The 17,853-nt window shown below is 42.2% G+C and overlaps 1 protein-coding gene across 3 annotated transcripts in view; it reads right to left on the reverse strand.

Moving 5' to 3' along the window:
- The window catches only part of CTNNBL1 (catenin beta like 1), a 144,274-nt gene that overhangs the window by 87,497 nt on the left and 38,924 nt on the right, over positions 1 to 17,853 (reverse strand). For 2 of the 3 annotated variants that reach the window (XM_019750234.2, XM_074318346.1), the window contains 2 exons: positions 14,493 to 14,632; positions 5,312 to 5,409 (listed from right to left, as the gene is read on the reverse strand). In XM_019750234.2, coding sequence (XP_019605793.2) covers positions 5,312 to 5,409; positions 14,493 to 14,632 — 238 coding nt within the window. Of the gene's footprint in view, positions 1 to 5,311; positions 5,410 to 14,490; positions 14,633 to 17,853 lie in introns of all 3 variants that reach the window. The other variant, XM_074318347.1, reaches the window with a different exon arrangement.

Consider the following 17,853-nt stretch of genomic DNA (forward strand, 5'->3'; position numbering starts at 1 on the left):
CACTTTCCTTGATTCTTAGTTATGTTTCCCATCTCTGCTGTCTGGAAAGTGGTGGGGGCAGGGGCAGTAAGCAACATATGCAAATCCCAGAACTGAGTGGTTACGGATCTTGGGTATCTGGCCGGAGGAAGGTCTTTTTTCTTATGCGCAAACCTAACTTCTAACAGACAACCTTTTTAAGCTTGCAAAGTGTGAAACTTTATGTTTAGCTGGATTAAATGCAATTTTATCTGATTGCAGGAAGGTCAAAGCAGTCAAAATACATTTAGCTCAGAAAACCCTTGGAAAAATATATTATGCATAGCTCTGGATATCGCCTGGTAAGAAGCATAAATTAGCATTCTGTCCCACTCCCTCTACGCCTTGGGTCTACCACCTTCATGCCTATTTTTTGGATCTGTGACTAAGTCTGAAACTAAAAACAAACCCTGCTTAGGAATTAAAGCATCAGCCAGAACAATCCTAGCCTTGCAAATCATTACTGTTTAAGCCTGACATTTTCTGATAAGTCATTGGTTATTTCTGCTTGTTAGCAAGTCTCCCAAACAATATTCCAGCAGGTCCTATTGAGACAAAGTTCAAGGGCATGATCAGACATCCTTTTCCACTTCACCAGAAAGAATAAAGACAAGAGAAGAGGAGGAAATCAAAAAGGGACAGATGAGGGGGTTTGAAGGATTCTTTTTCTGTCTTGCACAATCTGCCAGTAAGTTTTTTCAAGAGTTTGACTATAGTTTTTCTACTTATTAGGAGTTGTGGAAATTTCATATTTAAAAAACAATAATAAAAAATCCCCCACATCCACTGAATCGTGAGTAAACAGTAAGTTCTGAGGATGCATATGGTAATATGGTTACAATGTAAAGTTTATGCTGCTGCAACCTATCTAGTAATGTTTTAGCTTCTGCTCTTGTCCCTCCAAACCATTATCCACATCGCATGCCAAGAGCAGTCTTTTAAAAATGTTAGGCCTATGTTACTACTCCCTTGCTTATAATCCTTCAATCACTCCCCTTCACACGGGCAATTCCTCCCAGACTTAGGGCCCACAAAGCCCAGAGTGGTCTGGCCCTAACTGCGCTCTCTCCCCTCACCCCAGCAGGGCTCTAACAGAACTGCCTGTTTTCTGTTCCTCGAATACGTCAAGCTTATTCCTGCCTTCGGGCCTTGGCACCTATCCCATCTTGCCCTTGGTCATTCTGAATGGCTGATTTTTTCTTATCATCCAGAATTCAGGCCTTTCCCCACTATCTAATCTAATGTGATTTCCCAGTGACTCTACGTTCCATCACTCTATTTTAATTCTCTGTGTAAAAGAGAATCATTATCTATTTCCTTGTTTATTTACTGTTTCTTCTTACACTAGAATGTGAGCTCCGCCAAAGGAGATTGTCAGGTTTGCTCACTGCAATATACCCAGTTCCTGGGATCCAGTACATACCAAGCACTCAAGATTTGGTGAATGAACAAATGCATTTTGCTTGGGAGCAAATATAGATGAAGGTGAGGATGTTAATAAAAATGGAAAGGGACAGAAGTGATAGGATCCAGAAATTTATATAAGTACCCTCAGAGCAACCGAAAACCTGCCAACCTGAGCAGCACACATGCATCGCCAACCAGCCCAAGCCAAACTAACACAGAACTTCAAAGTTTAACATTTAAGTAGGGTTAATTGAGGGCAGGAATGGGTACGGAGGGCAGTCCCTCGGCTTTCCACATCAAAGTCACTTTTATTAAACTCTTTAGAGCAAATGATGACTCCCAGCCCCCCTGACCAGCTTCCCGGCTGAGCCACATTAACCCCCTCTGGTTGTGACCCCTCCACCCACCGTCATGTTAACGCCTCCCCATAGAAGCCAATACCTGCAGCTCTGTGGTCCTTCCTGATTTTTCCCCACCAGAAGGGGTCACTCCCTCCTCACTTCCAAAGACGCTTATATCTCTCATGACCATTCTTAATATTCTGCCTTGTATTATCATCATTACTTATTTCATCCTTTTGTAAAAACAACTAAACCTCTATCCTACCATGTCTTATTCAGGCCCACACCCTTCAAATGTTTTTTGTGAGTATTTGTTCAAAATGTGTTTTGAATATTTGTTGAAATGAAACAGAATGTTTGTTTGAGCTCAATAAACATGCATAAACATTTCACTGTGTGGTACACGCTGATATTACTAAGTGCTTCATCTGTGCCTTTATGAAGATAATACCAGGCCTAGTCTCTTTACGGAGATAATGGTCAACATTTATCAGCTATTTACACTGTTCCAGACACTGTTCCAAAGACTTATTAAATAGCTCATTTATTCCGCACTTCAGCCCTTTGCAAACTACTGCCGGTATCCCCATTTTACAGGAGAAGAAACTGAGTACAGAAAGGTTAGGTCACTTTCCCAAGGACACACAGCTGACAAGTGACAGAGCCTCCACTTTGGCCATTCCCCTGATAGGGATCACAACTCAGGAAAGACAAACTTACAGACACATGTCTATAAACAAATGTGACAAGCGCCAGGATGTACAAGTGCTAAGGGAACACAAATTCTGCTGAGGTGACAAGTCTGAAAAAAACTCAGAAGAGGTAAGGTTTAAGTGAGGCTTTGAAGGATGAATAGGAGTGCTCCCGGAGCCCAGGAGGAGCAAGGCTTATCAAGCTAGGGCAGACGTGAGCAAAGGTGTGGGACCACCAAGCACATGGCAAGTCTGGGGACTAGCAAGTAGAAAAATGGCTGTAATCTAATCACGATTCTCAAGGAGCCCGGAGACTTTTTTAGAGAGGTACGCCAGAGAACTGCCACCAAAGCAATATACTTTGCATTTACTACTCTTCAGAAGAGTCTGTTTTCCAGGCCACCAAATCAACGTGTTACAAAGCACAAACATTCACCTTTCGCATAAGTAATAGCAGAGGAGGCATATCCAATTTTAAACTCCAAAGATGCCTGAGAATGCCAGGACAGCACTCTCTCCCCACAAATGTGCTATTCTATTGCTTAGGACTTCCAACTGGGAAAAAGACCAAGGCAATAACTGCAAACTGCACAGCACAATAAATTCTGCTACATGCCCTCTAGCCTCTGCTCATGCAATTCCAGGCCTCTGATATTGGCCCCAAATTAAAACTAAGAAGACAACTCAACCTTTGTAATATGAGAATACTTATCAACCTTCTTCCTGAATGCAGCACAAGTGTAGAAAAAAATAAATGGAAGGCCACCCATTGGTTCTGCTCTCTGATATTTGCTGATGGCTTCTGACTGGCTGCAGACAAGCAAATAATATATGGGAGTCTAGGAATGTTCAATTGTTTGTGAATCACACCAGCCACAGCGACATAAAGCTATGAGTCAAAATCTTAAAATAATATAAAAACAAAACAAACAGAAAAACCCTGTATAGCAGCTACCTAATGGCTCCCCAGATTGAGGATGAACTGTTTCTTTCCAAGCAAACAATAAAATCTGCAAGATCCAGCTTGTGTTGGTGGGCTCGGCGACACCGAAAACACAAAGGGGGCTTTTGTGCGAACTGCTGTTTCTGAGTGTGTTTTACAGGCAGCAGCCAGGCTAGCTGTTCCTCGCTCATCTCTTCTATTCACACAGGCAAAGGATGGTAATTAAAATCAGCCCAGGGGATAAGCAGGAAGGCTCACTCAGGGCCACTGTAATTAACCTCTGGAAGGTAAAACTGCACAAACGACATTGTGGGGACACGGTGAAGGAGCAAGTGCCACAGCCTTCCTTCAGATGCTCCTCAAAACAAAAGGACACCCCAACATCATCCTTTTCTTTCTGCACAGTGGTTCAAAGGAAAAATAAAGGTCCTGAATTCTACAAAAGTGGAAGTTCACGCTAGGAAGAAAAGACAAATGGCAATAGAAATTTTCATCATACTCAGTCACAAATGGCCCCGCTGGACTCCAGCCTCGCTCTCTGTAAGAGATAGTTCTTCATATCCAGTGGGTTCACAACCCCTTCATTCACACCAAATGCCAGGAGCGAGCATGGCACAAGGGAAATTTCTAGGTGTCAAGAACCTTGAGAGAGAATGTGTGAGGAGGGGGTGGGCAGTGTAGTAACAGCACCTCAGAATCATTCGGGACCCCAGTCCCAGCAACTCCGACTCAGTAGGTCTTGGATGGGGCCAGGAGGTAGCCTATCGAACACTCCAGGCGCTTCTAGTAGAAGTGGCTGCACCAGCCTATGACAAACTCTGCAAAATCCATCAAAACCAGTACTTATTAACATTCTTACCAGAGAGAAAAGACCAGACAACAGAAAGGAATGAAAAGCAACAGAGCCCTGAGGAGGACGATGGCTTGGTGGGTGGACAGAGTTCCATAGAAGTATCAGGGTCAGAGGCTGGGCTAGACTCACTTCTGCCACTGGCCAGCTGGGATGCTTTCGCAGCCTGGGAGCCCTCTCTGATCACCGGCGAGAGAAGGAAACAGAAGGAAACAGGTGTGGTGGGACAGGACCATGTGGGGATCAGGCTACGCAGGCCGAGTCTCAGCTGTTCCAGGGACTGGCTGAGTGACCCAGTGGAAGCCTTCGCTTTTGCAGCCGGTTCCCTCATGTGTCAAGTGAGGCGATGAGACTAGATCAGTTCACCTCACATCTACGTAAACTACTTTTGATTGGCTGCTGCCTGGAACAATGGCTGAGGAAGATCCAGAGGCCCTGCCTGGGCTCCACGAAAAGGAACGCAGAACTCAACAGGCCCTGTCTTCTTCCACTGGCAGGGCTGCAGTCCTGGTCTGGACGAGCTGGAAGGTTTGCTCTCATTTTTAACATTCTCCAATTCCCTGTCCGTAAAATAAGTAATAATGATGCTCGTCCTCACTAGCGCTGGGAATTATAAAGGCCAGAGGAGAAACGAAACATCTGTGACCATCTTTTGTAAAACGGTCAGTAGCAACACAGTTGGAGGGAGAGGGACAGGAACATGGAGTCAAAGAGAACACAGGTTCAAATCCCAGCTGTGTGACCACAGGAAGTTGTTTTGCTTCTCTAAGCCTCAGCTTCATAGCTCTTAATGGGAATAATACCCATCTGAGAGGATACGGCGAGGATTACACGCAGTGAAAAGAATGAGAAGAGGCCTCCCGACAGCAGATAGTCAAAAAATGTGAGGCCTCGACAACCCCCTTCCCTAGCCGAGTTCCAAAGCATAAAGTGCCCACAAGTTGCACTGCTACCTTCTTACTCTCCTCACCCAGTCCAGCCGTGCCACAGCCGATGCCACTCACAGAGATGTCAACGCCATCCCCAAACCTGCACAACCCCAGAGGGACGTGCAACTTACCAGAGCATCAATGAGTACTTCTGCGCCCTCTTCACTCTCATGGAGCGTGTCTATGTCTGTTAATTCCTGAAGCAAATCAACCACCGCTATGGACACATGTGAGAAATGTTAAGGGTACCACACACATACTGAAATGCCACTGACAATTTGATTAAAACATTTGGTTCCCTTCCGTTTCCTTGTCAATCGTTTCATCGCTGTTTACCTTTCATACACTCTGGTTTTATTAACATCCTTCCCACAAGGTTCTGCTCACAGTGGGTGTTTGGGAAATGGTGTTAACAAACTCGGCCTCTTTCCTCATGCTGCCTTCCTGGCAACTCATTCCATAGGTTCACCGTATTTTCATCAATTTCAAAACTTCAAACATGATCACTTGGGCGGTCGCTTTTCCAGTGAGAACTAGGTGAACATTCTCAGCCGCATCTCATCATTTAAGTTCTTAGAACTCAGTATAATTGTCACTACCTTGTACAGTTCCCCTTCAAAGGCAGCAATGATTCTGAGATGAAATGGCTGGTGTTCACCAAGGAGTCTGCAGAGACCCGGGCATGACAAAATGATTGAAAGTGTAAAGGGAAGGATTTATGCTGCACTCGGCTAGACCCCAATCTCCCTTCCCCTCAAAGACCACGCAGCTTTGGGCATAAAAGAAATGCAAACAATGAGAATTAAACACTAGGCAAAAAAGAGAGAGATTAAGTGAAAGAAAACATGAAGGCGAGAAAAAAGGAGTTGTGTTTGGAAACCGGAAGCCAAACTCAACTAAGTTTCCCTTCCCTCACCTTGGACACACACACACACACACACACACACACACACACACCTTGGCCCATCAATGTGCATTTACTGAACAAAGCTCTGTAACAATGACAAAGGCAAATCTATCCTTCCTTCTGGGTCTCAGTTTCCTCATCATAAAATAAGGACATTAGATAATCAAAGACATTTAAGAAATTACATACCACAGGCAATTAGCAACATATAAATGAGAAATGCAGACAACGTGAACTGCAGACATCCTGAAAAAGAAGCAATCAAATTGAACAGGGAAATCCGGAATGATTTGCTAGATTGGTCAGAGAACAGGCACCTGAAAAGATGAGGGCAGGTAGTCTAGAAAGCAAAACAACAAGAATAAAAGCAGAAAGACTAGAATGTAAAAAGGAATCTGAAGAGGAAAAGAACGAGGGTTTGGGAAGGGAGGAGAGAAAAGGGAGGGGAGAGGAGAGAGAAAATTATAACTGGAACCATATAAAGAAGATAATATTCTGACAGAATAATTTAATCGCTGCGTGCAGGACGCACTGAAGTCTCCTGAGTGTTGGGGGCAGACAGATGGGAGGCAGGATGAGACAGCAGGTGGGGGGTGCGAGCGGTGGGCGGGAGCCAGGCCGGAAGCAGGAAGATCTGTTCCGAAGCTACAGCACACGAGAGTCTAGAAGTGAGACAACACGGGTCAGAATCAGGGCAGTTTCACCAGAACTGCAAAGAAAATAATAAAAGGACAGATACAGGACCTATTAACAAGAATTGCAGGACTGACTAACTGCCAACTGATATTCCAGGTGTTTCATGAACATCTTTTGCTGAAAAATTATTTGAAGGTTCATTTTATTCATCTATAACTGACCAGCTAACTAACCATCACGAGTAAGGAATTAAGCTTTCTGTATCTTATTCTTTCACTCTTTAAAATGATATTTAGCCAAAACATGGGAGTGCTATAAAACTTAATGTTGTGTAAAGAGCTTAAGGGTCTTTGGATAGAACTCCTTCAGGCTTATAACCTTTATTAACAAAGTAACCAGAAAGCTTATTGACACAAAAGACCTTGTATCATACTTAACACTTGATATCTAGTAAACCAAAATATACAAGTTGTTTGACTGAATTTTTTTTTCAAAGAAGCAGGCTACCAAATTAACCCCCGGAAACCCTGATGAGTGGGAATTAGTTCTTCCTCTAAAGACTGCAGTGGTCACCGTCATACCGTAACAACCTCCATTTTTACAAGCCATCATTATGCCGAGCAGCGTGCTACTGAATGCTCACAACAGCATTTTAAGTGTGATCCCCATTTTACAGATAAGAAAGCTAAAGCTCAGAGTGGTTAAGTAACTTACCTCAAGGTCACTGCGAGAGTAAGGAAGATGTTTGGTTCATGTGACTCCAAAAACAGTATTTTTGCCACTACACTTCATATTAACGCACCAGGGGAATATATACCAGGTTGAAATAGGATTAGACTCAGGTAAATTCTAGATATTGGTCCTACTGTAATCACAGAGAAAAGAACTGTCATTTATTTCCAACGTAAATTATTCAAGTTCCAGGAAAAAGAACAAAATGCTGGCAACTCCCCCTCATTCTCATCATCTAAGAAACTCCCACATTTATTCTCTGAAAAAGTTCTTACATATGAGATGTAAAAATTATCTACTCACACACTTACTTAATATGCACGACGTTTCATCTATCGGCCTGTCCTCCATTCCCCCATTCCCCCACTGCAGAGTCCCATGTCTATAGCACAAGGGCATGAATTGGGCACACGGTAAGTACTAGCCTTTGAATAACACTGTGCATGATGAAGTACTTATAACTAGTATGGGATGATTATTAATTAAACAATAGCCTCAAGAGACACATGGGTTCTATATGAAAGAACAATAGATGAAGATTCAGAGTAGACTTGAGGACAGGGGTCACGTCCTATCACTGTCACCTTTGCTTTGTATCTTTTGTGAACTCATCTCTCCCCAAACTATCACTATCCATGGAATCTTGCTGCTGCCCCTTGATTTCCTTACAGCTTAGTTTCCTTGTTTGTAAAATGGTGGTAATGATCTCTGCCCAGCCTATCTCACTGAGGAATAAGTGAGGTCACGTATGTCAAAGACCAAGTTATGTTCAAGTACTGAGAAAATGCACAAGCACGATATACAGACTGTTAGTGAGGTCTTCCCACAGAACGGGCAAAGTCCTTACTGTTGCCTTCATTTTTCCCTAAAGTCTCTAACATCTAAATTTTAGATTTTAGCTAAAAAAACAGCATGGTTCCCTCTTTCTGGGTCACAGTGGGTGGAAAGATCTAATTTTACAATTCATCTATGTCATAGGCATTCAGACGGACCAAGTCCTTTTTCAGCCGCTATGGTCTTTTGGGCCAGGTATCATGTTTTTCATTGATTAGTCTAATACCATGCTCACAAGTACGTCACATGAAACCTAGGAACTTTTTTTTAAAAGGGGGAAAAAATGACAATGGTGGTGGTTTTATATAGGAATAGGATAAACGTCTAATTTTTACCAAGCAAAGTCATTTCTTATAATGGTCTGGTGGATATCTCCTTGTCTACTCTCCTGTCTCTGTTGAGAAGTCAAATAAGAAATCAGTTACCAGCTACCAGGTCTATAAATATCTCATCCATCCTACCACTAACTGATTTTACATAAATCCCCAACTTTCACCAAATAGCATTTCGGCAAGGCCGCAATGAGTCCATAATTGTCATCATCAACTCCTGCATAATATCATATAACCGAGAAGACGGAGGTTGTTTGAAGACCGGAAAGAGGAATAAGAGTAGAAACTAAAGACAGACAGATGAACTCTCCATCTTGATGAGAAAATTCAGCCTGGTCTGCCACCCACCCAGCATTTCTTCACAAGCAGACTCTGGGCATGGATGATAGGTTTTGCCACTGTAGTTACAATTTCATTTCACAAGGTAAAAGGCTCTCCCGTCCAAGTGTAATAGGAAAACAGAGAGCCTGTCTCTCTGCGAATTACTAAAACACAGTTTTTGATAGCCTATTTTGTCATGTCGAGTAGAAAGGCCACCCCACTCCCTCCCTCTGTACCTGTCCACAACTGGGGCAATGAGCTAGTATAACGAGAAGTGAAGTCGAAAAGACTGGCTGGGCACAAAATGGTCCATAACCAACGGCTCTTGGAAAAAGAGGGGTGTCCACTATTTTTTGGCTCTAGATTATTGGTTTTTGAGCCTGATCCCATGTAGAGTCTTGGTACAGAAACTGAACGTTAATCTTATAAACCGCCAATGAGTGTGTCCACGAGGAAAGTTATTAAAAAAAAAAAAAAAGATAAAGAAGAACAAGACTGATTAAGCAGCTACCTTTTTTTAAAAAGTCATTTCAAAAAGTCACTTAAGAAAAATGAACCAGTATAGATTCAGAATATATAACTGATTTAGTGGAACAAAAAGGGGGCTTTAAAAAAATCTTTTTTTCTTTTATTCCTAGACAAGGATGGTGATTAGACATAGCTCAATTAATGCAGATGAATTTCAAAACACAAACAAAATGATCTTTTTCTCCTTTTGAAACAGCTGGCACAGAGCTACCTAGAATGAACGCGGACTCTTAATTTTATCCCAATCCTAGATAAAACTATTATGAGGGAGAAAATGCACTCATCGAACATTTACGAAGTACCTACTAAACGCTGGTGGCCACTATGATGGACAGGGGAAATGTCCAAAGCAGGCTACAACCTCCCTAACCTTCCAGGAACATGGGATTGACCTACAATTCACAAACAAGATCGAAAATTACATTAAGAGGTCCTTTTCCTAGACTGCCATTTTGGCACCTTTTTTTCGTTCTTTCTTTTTTTTTTTTAACCTAATCTGACTTTCATCAGAGTATAATTAAATGGCTCAAAAAACCCCCAGGTGGTTTATTAGTACAGATTATCAGGGAAGTTAGACCATAGATGAGAAACAAGAAGTAAATTCTTTTCACTGTAACTTTGATTCTGCAAATACCAAGATGAAACCAGCTCCTGGCAAAACGACAGCTCGAGATACACAAGTCTCGTTAGACAGTACTTATAGGGAAACACTGGAGCAAAAGCCAACTCCCTCCCAATCCAACTAGAAGAAAGCTCTTAGGAGGCCCCCACTTTGCCCAGCCCTCGTCCTGCTCATTAACAGTGGGCGTCTAACTCACAGCAGCCCTGAGTACTAGACACACCCTCTGGGATAACATGATGTGTCACAGTAAGTTTGTTCCACTTTAGCATTCTCAGACCCAAACTGTTCGAGTTCAGTTGATCCCTGCTAATCTAAAAAAGAAAAAAACAACAACTCTGCCTGCTCCTTATTTTCCAATTCCCACAGTAACTCTTCACAAAATCTAACAAGACAACTTTGCAAGTCCTCTTGGCTTTCTAGAGTCTGAGAAAACCAAGCAGTGATTTAGAATAGTGCTAACAACCACTCCCTAAAATTATGGGACAAAAAAAGAGTTGTCCCATCAGCACCAGTGACCAGCCTGGTAACGAACAAATTTCTTCCCTCCCGCATATTAGTTTGCAACCCGCTGTACTGACGCCTTAAGTTCTCATTTTTCTGAATCACAAACGGATGGAGAGAAAGTAGACTTTGAATGAATTGGGTTTAGATTACTCGATATTTTTTATTAAAGAATAGCGCACTTAGCTGGGAAGCAGCAGTCGTGATTTTTTTTTTTTTTTTAATGTACCTGATATCCTGTAAGTGTGTCATGACTACAGGAGCAGCCAGCAAGCGCATGTTAGCTTCCAGGATGTGAGAAATGTCAACTTCCATTGCGAAGGTAGAGACCATGAAAATAAACTTGAAAATAAACTCTCATCTCCACATCTGTCCAAAGCTTACCCACCTCCAATGCCCAATTACCTAATCACCCCCAAGCCAGAGGAGACCCACACCTTCTCAGAACTCCAGTGGCATTTCCTGAGCATAACACTCCAAAGGCACTTATCACCACACATAGTAATTTGACTGTTTTTGCTATTGACTGGCGTTACTATGTCTTGTCTCCCTAATAGAACCCAACAGGGCTTATCACACTGAGGAAGAACCTAGTAAATGCTGTGACCTACCACAAGCACTTTAGAAAGGATCCCACTGACTTGTCACTCACATTGAGAACAAAGCAAATGACAGAAAAATAGGATACTTATGGATTTGGTGCCTTTTTTGGGGGGGGGGGCGGGTAGCAGAAGGGGTCATCAGCCACCATCAGGGGTTTTATCCTCCCCTTGTTGTATTCCTCTTTGTTCCTTTAGGCAAACTGAGTAAATTTGGCTTAAACTAGGCCACAAAAACTGTTTAGCAATACCTTAAGAAGATATTTTTAAGTGTACCTCTGGTTTTATTTTTCTGCAGAAACACTCCAAAAGGTTCATGAAAGGGGGGCTCCCAACCATGTTGAAATGATTTACTTTAAAGGAGGCACTGCTTTAAAAAGCAGTATTTCTCACGGGCAGCAGCTGTTGGGTCCTACCTCACGCTCTCTCCGAAGGCATTCAGAGGCCCTTCAGTACAGTGTGAGGGCTGTGCCACTCCCGCTCTGCCCCTCATCCCCCCCCCACCCCCAGAGGTGCTCTTCACAGACCGGAATTCCACTCTGCAGCCAACTGATGGCTGGGCTCCAGCCTCTCCAGGGAGGAGACAGGCACAGGGGCGCTGACGAGCCCTCACCAGCGGCACTGATGCAAAGCGCCAGCATCAACGCTGAAGCTGCTTCTCACGGTTGAAAGGACGAGGCACAAGCTGTTTTCTCACATCCTCTGCCTCTTAAGGTTACAACAACCCAGCCTCTGATCCAATTAAAATCCCTATCGTTTATGTTTTCTCAGGGAAGGACAAAGCCAAGATGACCTGTGCTTGCTGGGAACATAACCAGCCATGCATGGGCTTGGTTGATAGATGAAGAGTTAAAAAAAGATTTAAAATTTCAGTCATGACTGCCATGAAATTGTTTATTCATGGTAAGGTGTTGCGGGCAGTTACGGCTGTACAACAGTAAACTGCGAACAACCGTTTCGTGAGGAAAAATTTCCATGATAGATCACAGATAAGACAAGCAGCAAAGTGCAGCGGGGCTGAGAGATCAACGTGCCAACCGACAGAAGATTCGTTTGATACAAGTCAAGAGGGCCTACCCTTTCCCGAAACCACTTTCAAGCAGAACTGTACTTTGAAGAGGATGACATTTACCCCAATTGCTGCATCTAATTAAAATTAGGTAATTAAAAGAATTTCAAATGCACTTTAAATTTGATGTAGGGCATAATTAAAAATCAGATTTAAAAAAATATCATTAGGGCAGTAGGGTGAAGGCTGGCATATAAGAGGCAGGGAAAAAACCAGTTTAGCTCTCAGAAAACAGGAGGGAGATGGCAGTCTGTCAAAGTTATTACAGGGGAACTTGCTTTTTTCCTATTTAAAGACCAGAACTTAACAACTTGGAACATCTGTGCCCTGTGTCTCCCAAGCATGCCGATGCCGGGTAGCACTTCTTGTGTCAGTCTTCTCCTCAGCAGGAACTGGGCTGGGGAATCGGCAGAATGTCAGCATCTTCAGAAAACTGCTACTAGTATTTTGAGTTAGCAGGAATGGGAAAATGAATGAGAGCTGTGTTTCCAGAAACAAAATAGTTGATTTCTGTATTAATACACAAGGTAATGAACGACAGACCGCAACTCTCTCAGGGACGGAGTAAATCCTAGAGGGAAGAGACGCGAGGCATGCTAGAATGAACACGGCTAGAATGAACACAGGGCAGGAAATCGGGGGCCTGGAGTGCTAGCCCTAACCTCAACAGCCAGCTGTCCAACCTCTGGACCTCAGACTTATCACTACATAAGTAAATAAGGCACTGGGCTAAGTCATCTCGAAGGTCTGTTCAGATTCTAAAAATCTACCGTTCTATGGAGGTGAATTGAAATGTGAAGTCACAACTAGAACTCTTAGGAGCAGTTGGTACCTGGAATAGGGCTAACCATGTGTAGATACGCAGCATGTGTTTACTGGGGATGCTGCTTGAGCATCCAGTACAGCCTATGGTTCCTCAGGGCCGAGCAAAGTAGTGCCTGGAACATAATAGGCACTCAAAAGACGTCTGCTGAATGAATTCGGAAGACCCTACCCTGAGCTCACCCGGAAACAAGCTAATTGACTAGGGTTCTTACACCATCCAGAATTCTGCAGTGAACCCTGGGGAACACTCATCAATCTGGGGACTGTCACAGTGATTCTTAATACTGCCTGACATGACAGGAAGTATCAGAAATGGCTTAAGATCACCCTTCACGAAGCCGGCATTAAAATTATTCACTGATTTATTTCTATGAGAATTATCAGGCAGGAAAGAACCTAGTCAGACGTGCTCTCGGGAGAGCGATTACCAGAAAGATGAAAACAACACGAGGCAGCAGCAGATGCCCCATGAATATCACTCAAGCAGCCTAACTACACACACATTTGTCTCTTACCTTCGAAATTCTGATTCTAACAGAACAACTACGGCAGGAGAATTTACTTTAATGAACATAACCCGGCCACAGGCGCATCCAAAAAACCTTCTGCGCTAAAGCTGTTGCACATCTGATAGCAAAGACAGTATGAATTTCAAAATCACGACTCACATTCAGTTAAAAGTAACCTTCACTAAGAGCCCACTATGTATCAGAAACTGCTTAGCACTTCTCTGATCTCCGTCCATCCTCTCAATGACGCTGAAAGGCAGAAGGTATTAACTATACTTTTGCAGATGAAAACACTTAAAGGCTAGAGGGCCACCAACTTTCACACAAGAAATGAAGTGAGGATTCAAACCTAGATTGTCTGTTTAGGTCTAATGCTGATTCAACAAATACTAAACGTTAATTGTACACCCAACCTTTTTTTAAAGGAATTGGGAATGCGGCAGTGGACAAAAGAGAGAAAAATCCCTGTCTTCCTCGACATTCCGATGTGCTTTCCATCACGGTTCACTGCTTCCTCTAGTCTCAACTCCACTGGGCCATCTGCTAGCAGAATGATGTCTAGATCAACAGATTCAAATTCTGTCTGGCCTCACCTCTCTACTGGGCCTCCAAATCAAGATCCTGAAAAATTAATGCTGTTGATGTATGAACAGATACATCACAATGAATTCTAGTACTAATAAGAGCAAATAGGACAATTAAGGATTGCCTAAGATTTATTAATAGATATACACCAGATTTTCGAATGAATAAAGAGCAGCGTGTGTTTCAAGATGGGAGATAATTAGAATGGAAATAGAACACCAGACGTGACAGCAGAGACAGACAGGAGAGGAGAGGAAACGGTATTCCCCCACCCTGTCAGCCTTCCTACTGAGGACAGCTCGGAAAGGATATCTGTATTATCATGTCCCAGCAAGCCGAGAAGAGACTGAACAGCATTCAGCTCTACCAGAAGGTGGTATAGGTCTGGCATGGTGGCTACCACGTGCATCTCCTGAATGATGTCATTTAGGTCCAGCTCGGATTCCATAAACCTAGGAGGAGAAAACAAGACAGCATCATTGAAGGGAAAGGGGTACTAACAGCACTGAGGAACGGCAACACAGTCCAGACAGAGACAATCTGTCAAAATGTCTACAATAGACCAACCAAGAAGTACACTCATCCAAACATCATACCATCACACAATTTCCTTGGGAAATCGATTTCCTCATTACAAAAATCAATCTTGGATGCAGAGCTCATTACAGGGCCCCCCCTTACTCTTGCAGGCATAAGTTGCCTTTTAGAGGTTCCCAGAGCCTTGTGCAGCATGAAATGACTTGCCCACAAGTCCCGTGGATTCGCTGACATTACCCGTCAGTGTGGCAGTTCCCTGTTGCCCTGAACATAGCTGGCCTCCTAATTCAAAGAGGGTTTCTCTTATTTACCACTTCAGATCAAGGGCCAATTACTTCCCTTACCCAAAGGAAGATGCTGAGATTCTGCTGCTATCCAAAACATCCGCTGCCCTCCCCGCCACCCCCTCCAGTGAGCTGAGTAAGAGGTAGATCCCAAGGTAAAGCAGATGCAGTCTCTGCGTCCGGTAACCACCACAACATATGTAGCGTGACACTTCACTCACATTTCCACCTGAACCTTTCAACAGACCTATACCCTGACACTAAGTACACACAGAACTGCTCTGCATTCCCCTCTGCAGGCCCTCCCCCAGTGTGTGACATACAAGAAATGACCACGAAGCCGTTGATGAACAAGACAGAAAGCTTTGTTCTGAGAAGGAAATGAGCTAATCCATGTGAAGCAACTGAACAATACTTGACTGACAGTGATGGAGAGGAATCAGTGGTTAGACTCTGGGGCCAGACTGCCTGGGTTTGACCCTGACGTAGGCACAGACTCATTTACCCTCTCTATGCCTCAGTTTCTTCATCTGTAAGTGGGATAATAAATGTACCCATCTTATAGGGCTACATAAAGAGTAAATACATACATATAAAGCACTTAAAAAATGCCTGGTATAATAAAAAGCATGATGTTTGCTCTTGCTTCTTCTTCTTCCTCTGCTGCTGCTATTATTATTATTATAATTATTGTTATTGGCCTACTACTACTATTACTGTTACAACCACCACTACTGCTATTGTTATTATAATACGTCTATCTTCCCTGCTAGAATGTAAGCTTCATTGAAGACAGGAATTACATGTTTTGTCTCTGTATCTCCACAGATGCCTGCTTGACTAAATTAGGCCACAAAGAAAAAGGGCATAAGCAGGGATTCATACAGAAGTCATCAAGTACTCATCACCTTCCAGATGCTGAGGGGCTGGGTAAATACCACCTCTCTTGAAATCTGGACTCTGTAAGGAACAAAATCTGGAGACCATAATTCTTTAAAACATGCTCATATTGTAGACAATATCCCTTACCATTGTTTTTTCCCATTACTATTTTTAATCATAACATTTATATATATATTTTTTTCTGATTATAAACTACTACTTTTAGTAGAAAACTAGGGGGGTGGGGGGAAGAAAAGCCCTTGAAAAGTAAACAGAAATCATCCATAATCTTATTAACCAGAAATAACCATTGGTAATATTCTGGTATGTTAAGCCATTTTTCTCAACTTATACCCTCCCTGCCCCAAGTAGCCTACCTAGTATATATAGTTCTATATTCAGTTTTTGCTGTTGTTAACATAGGCTAAACAATTCCCCTTTTACCATTAAACATTCTTCTACAATAGGAAAAGCCAGATCCAACACTGCTGTCAGTCTTTCTCCTTTTCCTATAGCAAAATCCCTCGCTGAGCACAGCATTTGCCCCTGCTGAGCCCGGACGTGGCTTCAGAATCCTTCTCAACATAGTATTCCAAGAAGAGATGGCCAATCAATCACAGAGTGGGTGTATCTGAAACTCCTGTTCTAAATAATACATTTTAAAAAGCTGCATGGTATTCCCTTGTGTAGATGGACTGTAATTTATTTTACCAATCCCCCTTTGTCAGACATTCAGATGTTCACCAATTCTTTTCCCTTATAACAAATGACACTGAGTTGCACATATTCATAATTATCACGTTAGGATAAATTCCCAGGAAGGAAAGTACCATGTCAAAGAGTAAGCATAACTAAGCAGTTTTGATACATCCTGCATAAAAAGTACCAATAGTGTATAAAGTGCCTGTTTCCCTCCCCCCTCTTCAAAAAAACAGTTTATCCTATTTAAAATCTCTCCGATTTGAGATGGAAAATTTAACTTATTTTTTATTTTACATTTATGATACTAAGATGGTTAAAATTTTGTTAATGTTTACTAGCTATTTGTATTTCTTCTTTGCCCATTTTATATCAGGGAGCTCATCTTATTTATTGATTTATAAGCACGCTATAGGTTAAGATTAATTTCTGCCATATGTTGCAAAAAAATAAACCAGAGAAAAATATTTGCGTTTTCATTAGTACATTGTACTTTCAGACATAAAGGTTTTTAAAAGTTTAAGTAGTCAAATCTTTATGAACTCTTATTTGACATGTATCCTGAGCAAGGTTTTATCTATGTTAAGGTCAGATATATTTTATGGTGTACTATGATGTTTATACATATTTAAATGTTTAGGAGTAAATAAATCTGAAATTTATTTCAGTGTATGATAAAGTTTGGGCAAAGATCTAACTTTATTCTCTATAAATGTTTAGCCAATTGCCTCCACACTATAATCTCTTTTTTCCACAGATTTGAAGAAATGCCATTGCTAACGCACATTTTAGTGTGTACTCTAATCTGTTTCTGGGCTTTTCCGCTCCATTTCATTGATTTGTCTGCAAATTCCTGAGCCAGGACCACACATCCACACTGTGACAGTATATTTTATGTCCATTATTGCAAAGCACTCCCTTGTTAGTCTTCCTTTTCAATGCTTCCTTGTCTATTCTCACCTGCTTATTATTCCAGGTAAATTTCAAAATTATTTTTGTCAAGATTCCTCCTCCATCCATAACACTTTTTTTTTTTTAAGGCTTCTTCCACTGTGCTTACAAATAGATTACTTTTTTTTAGATTCCCAGTTACTCTTCACCTAATGTGTAGAAGCCCAATCAGAAGAATCATGACTTGTAAGGGCCGACATTCCATGGGGCAGTGGATCTATATAATCTTTGAACCTAATGGGCTCAGCAAACCTCTAAGGCTTACTTGCCTTAAATGGGTACTTTAAAAAAAAAAAAATCTGATTTCTGGAGAGTAACTT

This window comes from Rhinolophus sinicus, linkage group LG13 (assembly GCF_036562045.2).
Source record: "Rhinolophus sinicus isolate RSC01 linkage group LG13, ASM3656204v1, whole genome shotgun sequence".
NCBI classification, from domain to species: domain Eukaryota; kingdom Metazoa; phylum Chordata; class Mammalia; order Chiroptera; family Rhinolophidae; genus Rhinolophus; species Rhinolophus sinicus.